This window comes from Chelonoidis abingdonii, chromosome 2 (assembly GCF_003597395.2).
Source record: "Chelonoidis abingdonii isolate Lonesome George chromosome 2, CheloAbing_2.0, whole genome shotgun sequence".
Taxonomy (NCBI): Eukaryota; Metazoa; Chordata; order Testudines; family Testudinidae; genus Chelonoidis; species Chelonoidis abingdonii.
In genome coordinates this window covers 79,844,589-79,853,211 of record NC_133770.1, presented here as the reverse complement: position 1 = coordinate 79,853,211, position 8,623 = coordinate 79,844,589, and the positions used below count along the sequence as shown (strand labels likewise).

The following is an 8,623-nucleotide window of genomic DNA, read 5'->3' as shown; positions in this document are numbered from 1 at the left end:
TTTTTATCACATGACTGAAGTCAGGTGCTCTAATTGGAGACAGGTGCTCTAAATGGCTACAGGTGTTCTAGTTAATCTAAAGCAAACCTTCCTCCCTTGGCAGGGAATAAGGCCCCCTGCTAACACTCTCATGCTGCCCTCTGGCTATGCTGTATCACAAAAGGCACCTTCAAGAAGCCATCTATCACCCAGAAAGCCTTAGGGCCATCATGATAGAGGAGGAGATCTGACCTTTTAGTTGTTTATTTTTCTTTTGTAAAACTAGATTTAAGGAAAAGGTAAGACAGCCCAGTAATGAACTTCCTTTAAAAAAAAAAAAAGAGAGAATCTTTACCTGGACTTGATATATTTTGCTTCCCAAAGAGAATGTGGGGTAGTGTAGAGCTTTGGCAGGAGGGAGAGTGTGCATGTTGAAGGCAGGGAGTTGGCGTGACAATTACCTATTTCCACCTATAATAGTAGCAACGCTCCCAAATAAGGTGGTGGGAAGACTGTGGGTTACTGGGAGAGAATGAAGGATGGTTCTTGAGTGGGGGTTGTGCATGGTGGCTTTGCCCCTGAAGAATGTGAAAAACTTTAAATGAACTTTAACAATATTGCTAATATTAATATTGCTAGCAGTTAAAGATAGGGGCCCTCATGCTGGCCTGTGACTACACAAAACTTGGGCACACTCACTTATGAGCACAAACTATAGAATTTCTTGTGCAAATTATTTGCATGTGTATACTATCAGGGGTTTACTGACAAACCTATATACAGAAAAAAGACTATCTTAAAGATATTCATTCACAAGCAACAGTGTGCAAAACTACCCATGTAAAAATAGCACACACAAGCTCCTGGTGTGTAAAAATGGAGCTAGGTTGCAGTTGCTTTAAAGAAGAGCAGTGGAGGATTCTAAATGATTCTATAGTGATCACAGGAAATGGAAACACCCAAGTTTAAAAAGACCAGCATGGCTAAAACCAAGGAATTAAATATGGGCTATAATGAACAGGTGATGATTGGAATTTGAAACTTATATGTCTGACCACAGGCTGTTCACATTCAGTAACAGCTAAAATACAGTGAATCAGTGTCTTGAACAATTAATTTAGAATGCACAAACACCCCCCCAAAAATATTAAAAATATTCCCTTCCATAACTGTTGTTGGTTGTGGATCGTATCAGGAGGTGGTTTTAAGACGTTTTATTCAGGACAGAAGTTATACTAAACAAATTACTACATTGAAAGAGCTGTTTATAGCTAGAATACACAACTCAAACCAACAATTTATTGTTTCTAGTCATTTATGTATATAAAACATGAAGTACAAACTCATATTTGTACACCACCTGTGCAGCTCAGAATGCTTTTACAAGTAATTTGAATGCCACTCCTCTGAAGTAGGTATTATCCCCGCTTTTAGAAATGGGCACAGAGATGTTAAAGTAAGAATTTCAAACGTGCTCAGGATTGGACTAACTATGCTCCCATTGAAATCAATAGGAGTTTTAGAATTGACTTAAATAAGAGCAGATTTAGGCCAACCAAAACAGAGAGTTTAAAGGCTTGTTCAGGGTCTGACAGCAACAGAGCGAAGAACAGGAATAGAACTCAAGAGTCCAGACATCTGACTTCTAGACTACGCAACCTTTCATTTGCTTTTTGTGGAAGTGAAGGCAGATGCTCATCCCATACATTATTCAAAATAGAAATGTTATCTTTTTGTTCTCACATTTCATACAGTCCATCAGCTAATGGCAAACTGTATGAGAAATGAAGTTGATGGTGGTCAGAAGACAAGCTAAGAAAGGTAATTTTTCAATGTCTTCCCAAAAAAAAAAAAAGTTTATATGTTGGGGGAGAATGTTTTTTATTTTCCATTAAAGACAAACTGCAATGTCTACTGACTTGGTTCATGATTGCCATCTTGAAATAAAATCCAAGGTGGGAATTATTTATTTATGCAAAGATGGGAATGCTATGAACAAGCAGCAGAACAGAAAAACTGAGGCTGCTGTTTCATTTGTCACACTGGGCATCTGCATGAATTTTAGATCTGTAATTTGGTTGGCATGTTTCATGGCCTTGATTCAGCGCCCGGATTATTTACGCTGAGATAAATAAAAAGTTCCTGAACTGATTTACAAGGGCTGATAAAACAAGAAACAACCACCCCATCAGCCACCAACTATAGGAAGATGACATTTATAGAAAAATATATTTATCAGTCTAATTCTCTGCTGTGGTTTCTGCCTTCCTATGCACCCAGTCTCCTTGTAATTAGAAAGCTCATTGTACTTGGATTACACTTCCTGGACATACGGAGATTGGTTTTACCAATTAGTCTCAGGCACCCTTTCAAAAAACAAAAAAAAGTAGCCACATCATTCTGACCCGTTGATTACAAAGCTAGCTTAGCATTGTTTACCACAAAACAGCCAATGGCTTTGCAGCAATGGGGCCCAGTGGATAGAGCTTAGAAGGAAGACTTAGGAGACCAGGGTTCTATTTCCAGCTCTGCCACTGGCCTCCCGGTGACTGTGGGAAAGTCACTTCCCCTCTGTTCCTCAGTTTCTCCCCCTCCCCCATTTCTAAAATGGGACTAATGATACCAACCTCCTTTGTCAAGTGCTCTGAGATCTATGGATAACAGGTGCTATAAGATTGAGCTATTATATTATTGTTTGCTGAAGAAACCTATATTCCTGTTAATCCCAGTGTTTCCATTCATCATAGTGTAAACTGTCACGGTGAGGCTGCATCTTCCTCTTCAGAAAACTCACGGAGGTGGGGGGCAGAGCAACAGTAAGTAGGAAATTCTATGAAGTGATAAGGTTTAGTTCCTGACTCATCCCATCAAGTGACAGAATTTTCAAGGTGTGTGGGCCAATGCATCACAGAGCTGTCCAGAGATTGAGGAAAGACCCTGTGCCCACTACTCCCCTCTCATCACACGAGTGAGTACAACTTCATTAGGAGCCATGCTGCCATTGCCACCCCTGCCTGTAAGTGAGCCATCTCCAACTGGGGAAGAAAGTTCACTAACTATGCAGCAGTTAATGAGGACAGGATCAGCATCAATTCTAATAGGAGATTTTTTTTCCCCACCCTGCAAAGGATTGTCACAGGATGACATAAGTACAACTGCTGTCCTGGGCCCAACACCTTATGGTGAGAAGGCATCAGCTGAGTAGTGTTTGCATGTAGAGGCCTTAGCTGTTTTAGTGGGATGTCAATAATTTTGGCACGCTTCCCCTTTCCCATCCAGTAGATTCATCCATTCTGTGCTGCACGAGATGGGGGTGAACTTGTGCATCTCCTCAATCTCAAATAACAAGATGGAGAATTTATTTGCACAAGGCACTTAAGAGGTTCAAGGAAATGTTAAAGAGAAAACATGCCATCTACAGCAGACCATGTAGAACTTTGTGCAGCAGCGACCTCTAGTGGATGACACGGTAGTTATATGAACTAAAGACAATAATCCAGTTCATACCACAGAGAACATCTTGTTTTATTTGATTGGCCAGACTCGAGACTGTGCTAGCAAAACAATTTATAAATGAAAACACTGATGCTTATATGACAATTAGTAAACTACTTTAGCCCCTTGTATGGCAGTCTCATATCTATCATGATTATATCTTTAGTGTCAACAAGAGAAAGAAAGCATGGTGATAAAAAATGAACACTAAAAACAAGTGATTCCAAGACAAAATATTTATTGTACTAAGCTTTCAAAGGGGTATCCATTTTCAATCCTTAAACAATACAGTAGATATGTAATGGGCTAGTTAGGTACTATTAGAAAACTGAATGCAGTTCCTTTAATGATTGTTAATAAATTAGTCAAGAAAGATAAAAATTTAGGACCTGATCCTGAAAAAAATGATTATTGGGCAGAATCTCTTCAATGGGACTATGCCCAGTATCAAGCAAAAGAGTGTTCACAGGAGAGGGCCCTTAGCCTTTAGTGCTGATATTTATATCACAGTATCATAATTAGTGGTAAATATCAATAAAAAAAAATGCCAAGCCACAAGTTCTCAAGCAACAACAACAAAAAAGTAGAAATGGTGGAATAATAAATGTCTACAGAAATGAAAACAAGATAAATTCCTTAATTACAGAAGTTTTGCATTTTATTGGGAGGGGGAGGAAGAAAATGAGTTGATTGTAGATTTGAGAAAATGATTCAATAAACAAACCTCCCTCTGGCTCTGTCACTGACTGAGTTTACATAAAGGACATCATAGAGAACTCCTTTATGGAGGAAAGAGCATGAGAATAAACAAATAATAATAAACCCCATGCTACAGTACATATAATTCACCACTTAGCTTATATAGCCCTTTATGTATCTTACAAAATTGTATTATTCTACATACTATATGTTAAAATAAAATACAAAGGCAAATCCATCCAATTTGGTGTTTTTTTAAAGTATAATTTAACATAAGCAAACCCATTGCAAGTAAGGCTGTAATGGGGAGTGTATGCTTCATATGTGCGTTAATATATCATTTACAACTACTAAAATGTCCTTTAAATGGTCTGAGCACAAACAATTTCTCATAGACCAGTTCTATCAGATTTTAATTCTCAAAATCCCACTGCCCCATACATTTCAAACTCACTCCTAACCCTTTCCATTATTCAGCACCATGTTCAGAAAAACAAGACAAAACATCTCCAATAAAATGTTCTTTTATAGCCCTGCATATTTGTAGACGTTCACATGATCTTCTAAAAATAATTTAAAACATAATGGTTAGTTTGGCATATGCAAAATACCAGCCCCTGTTCCAAAATATTTTTCTGTTTACTTGAAGCTACATTACTGCTCTTTCTTATTTCAGAGTAAAAAATATCCAAAGCTATATAATGCACTTTAAGCAAGGGTAACTGCTACTCCTAGACCTATACCTTGACATCTTAAAGCATCATAAAGGCTTCATGCTCAAAGCTCTTGGTCTGTAAACAACACAGCTGGTAACAGCAAGTAGTAATCAATCCCTATCTTGCTCAGGGATTAGGAGTGTGTATTCCAAATAGCAAGAGACTTCTCTTATTAGGTCTGTGCTGACCTCTATCAGTCTCTAGACAAACCTTATTCCCCAGGTCTCAACTATGGGTTGTCCCTTCATGTGCCTACCCATATGCCTGTTCCTTAAGGCTAGATTTATTTTTTTCTTTTAAATAAAATAAAATTATAAGCCAGAAAGATCCATTCATCCCCGCATCTTGCCTCAAAATGTTCCTAAAAGGGATATTCCAGCAGTACCCCAAGAGCTGTGCAACAGAAGCACTCAAATTAACCTCCTTCATAACTTTTCTCAGTCCCTCCTTCCTTAAGGGGAGCAGAGAGAGGCAGCATGGACTCTGAGAAGCTTTCAGACAGATTTGTCAGAAAGGGCTTGATCCAATCCCCACAGAAATCTTTCAAATTAAAGAATGGAAACTTTTTCATTTACTTCAGTAAAATTTGGATTGAATCAATAGAGACCAGTTGATACATCAGGCACTGGTAGGCCCTGAAATGAATGCAGTTAGCATGAAGGAGTACAATTCATTTGACAACAGACAACACAGACTTAAAGTACTGGGAATTCCCTCAATGTGTGATATGCAGCTGAAGGTTAAGCTAGAAGAGCGTGACAGTTTTGGACAGTGGCTACCACAAGAATGGGCCTAAAATAAAATAAATGGAATCACACAGCACATGGATGAACCACAGGGGTCCTATGCTAGAGTCTGTGCTGGTAAAATCCTCCTGCTTGTCCTTCCTAATAGAATTCGAGAACAGCAAGAGAAGAGAGAAATACAAAACTGAAAGCAGAAAGGGATAAAAAATGGAGGGGGAGGTAATGTACCCTTTTAAAATATGTTACACTTAAAAGATTAAATATCCTTTAAAATTGATTTGAACTAGTCTGATATTTTGAGACTGTCTAAAAATCATATGATATTGTTAAATGCAGTTACTTAAAATGCCATTCCCCAACTCCCTCCTTGAATAACTGCTACAACTAGCTTTTCATAATATTGCCTAAAGTAACTATCGCCAAAAAGCATGCAAACATGTAAAAAGTCTTGATGTGTATTACAGAGTAAAATCAAGTTCTAGCAGACATAGCTTATGCTATTGGGGCTATCAAGGCCCAATCCAATTCCCACTGAAGCCAATAGGATTCTTTCCATTGTTTCTAGTGTGCCCTGGATTGGGTCTTTCATTCTGAAATTCCTCTCTCATTAAAGATTACTAAATGTTGTTTATGGCTTGTACTACAGAAACACAAATAGATGCATATTTTTTTTATATATATATAGTTCAAGTTTTGCATTGTATATTTTAAAACATCTGCTTTTTAGCCAGTAAAATGACAGCCACCAATCCGACACTACATCACAATTTTAAATTGTGTCAAAAAAGCTACAGAAATTCATATACATTCAAACGGTTGCCTAATGTTTACATCCACTTGAACCCAAATATGAATTTGAAAAGGCAGAAGCTGCATTCGTATAATTGCACAATTCATTTTACATATGCTCTGGATGACTCTGAAGACAAGATATCATCTCTTGGACAGGTTTCCCTTCATAGCAGATTTGATATACGGCAGTGAACAGTGGAAACCTAGTAAAGAAAAGGAAAAAAGTAAAAAGGAACATAAGATTACTCTATAATGTCTTGTTAGGTAGAGAAGAGAGCACCTGAGAATCTGTGTGTTTCTTTTAGAATTTACAAGGCATTCATGCTATGGTGATGAGTGTAGAATATATACAATACCTATATACATTTTTGAAATACGTCAGGCCCTCAAAAGCCTAATCATTATCAAACCATACTGGATCCTGCAACATTGTTATGCATAACTTGGCAGTTCACTTATTTCACAAATTAAAACAAATGCTTACCACTATCCTTTTCGCAATTATCTTATCATATACTCAGCTACAAACAGAAAAGATCATCAACCTTTCTGAATAATGATCAAGTGTAAAAAAAAAAGAATAAAAAAAAAATTAGGCTATCACAATTTTTAAGAGATCCCATCAAATAAAAACCAGACCAAAATTTTCAAAATGTAAGTCTAAAGTTAAGTATGGGTGTTAGGATGCTTAAAATAAATAGGAGCCTGACTTTTTATTTAATTTATTTTTAAGTTGGCCATGTTTTCAAAAATAAAACTTCCATGTGTGTTTTACTGACATTAAAGACTATTAAAACAAAGAATTTTTAAAAATCTAAAATGTATTTATTTTTATATTCATTGTGGACAATGAAAACAGACCTAGTCAATTTCACTTTCTAGATCTCAAACAAAGGCTGCAGTGTTTAAGTTGCAAGCACCACAATGCAACATTTAAAATCAATTGAAAACTTTTTGTAGGAATTAAAAAAAAAAAAAGGTTCTGTTGGCCTTAGGGGATTTTTGTTTTAAAATATAAAATCTTATATTTTAGGCCTAAAATTGACATCACTGTGTGACCATTACTAGAAATTGGAACAAGACATACTGTACTTCCATGAAACAAAAGTATGCTTCACACGGGCACAGCTATTGCATTGCTGGTTATCAGGATGTTCAGAGAAGTTACTTGATTTAAGACGGGACCATTGTTTCAAACAACATTTTAATACCAACTTATTGCTCTCCACAGAGAATATTTCTGTGAGCACAATTCAGAAGCACTTTACTGAAAAAATGACAATGCTTAAGCTAATGGTGACGAAAATACTACAGGCAGGAACAGCATGTATACTACATGTGAAATGTGCATTTCAGAACATTAAAAGGGTTAGTTCTGCAACTACCTTTCAAATTAAGGTTCTACAGCCAACTTACACTGTAAATATACATGCTGATCCTGCGAAGTGCAACTCTGTTAAGTATCATTGACTTCTACGTGTCTCCATATGACAAAGATCTATGCATCTGCATAGAAGGTTGCAGGATTGGGGCCTAAATTCTACCCTTACTAGCCTTTCAACCCTATGTTTTAATTTTTTTTTTTTTTTTAAAAAGCACCAGAGTGTACTACACAGTTTTTAAGCAAATGTTTGAAGGCTAGATTAAAAAGCCAATGCCCTTAAAAAAGGACCATTCAGCATCCAATAGGTGCAATAGTGGGAATGAGAAGGGGGTCTGTGTAGTGATAAGCTGGAAATAACTTCACTAACTGACACAATCCACAAATACTGACTATTTTACACACAGGGTGTGTCCAAGAATGCATCCAGTAAAAATGTGCATGAGTTTTTAAAATTACACTCTAGGATGAGGACAAAAGCGGAGAAGTAAACAATAGCCTACTTCAGGTCATCTGGATTCAAAAAAACTGCTGTGTTCAGCTCGGTGCTTGCCAAATGGAAAAGCAGAAAAAAAAAAAAAAGGTTATTTGAAGATGTCTAAGAGAGCATTACAAATAGTAAGTCTTGAAAGCAATTGTTCTAAACATCTTTCTTCCCCCAACTAGCTTAATTGTGCATACGTTGCAGAGATAGGACTTATGTGCCTTATTTTTAGAGCAAGTCCTAAAACACTGAAAAGCAGATGGTGCATGAAAAAAATTGTACTTTAAAAACTGCCCAAAATAATTTTTAGAAGGGATTGCCAATCAACAGA

General features: G+C 36.9%; 1 protein-coding gene across 2 annotated transcripts in view; it reads right to left on the bottom strand.

Moving 5' to 3' along the window:
- Nucleotides 1-3,695: 3,695 nt before the first annotated feature.
- The window catches only part of GPD1L (glycerol-3-phosphate dehydrogenase 1 like), a 42,844-nt gene continuing 37,916 nt past the window's right edge, over nt 3,696-8,623 (bottom strand). For both annotated transcript variants that reach the window (XM_032784154.2, XM_075062482.1), the window contains exon 8: nt 3,696-6,630. In XM_032784154.2, coding sequence (XP_032640045.2) covers nt 6,534-6,630 — 97 coding nt within the window. In that variant the 3' untranslated portion in view covers nt 3,696-6,533. The remainder of the gene's footprint in view (nt 6,631-8,623) is intronic.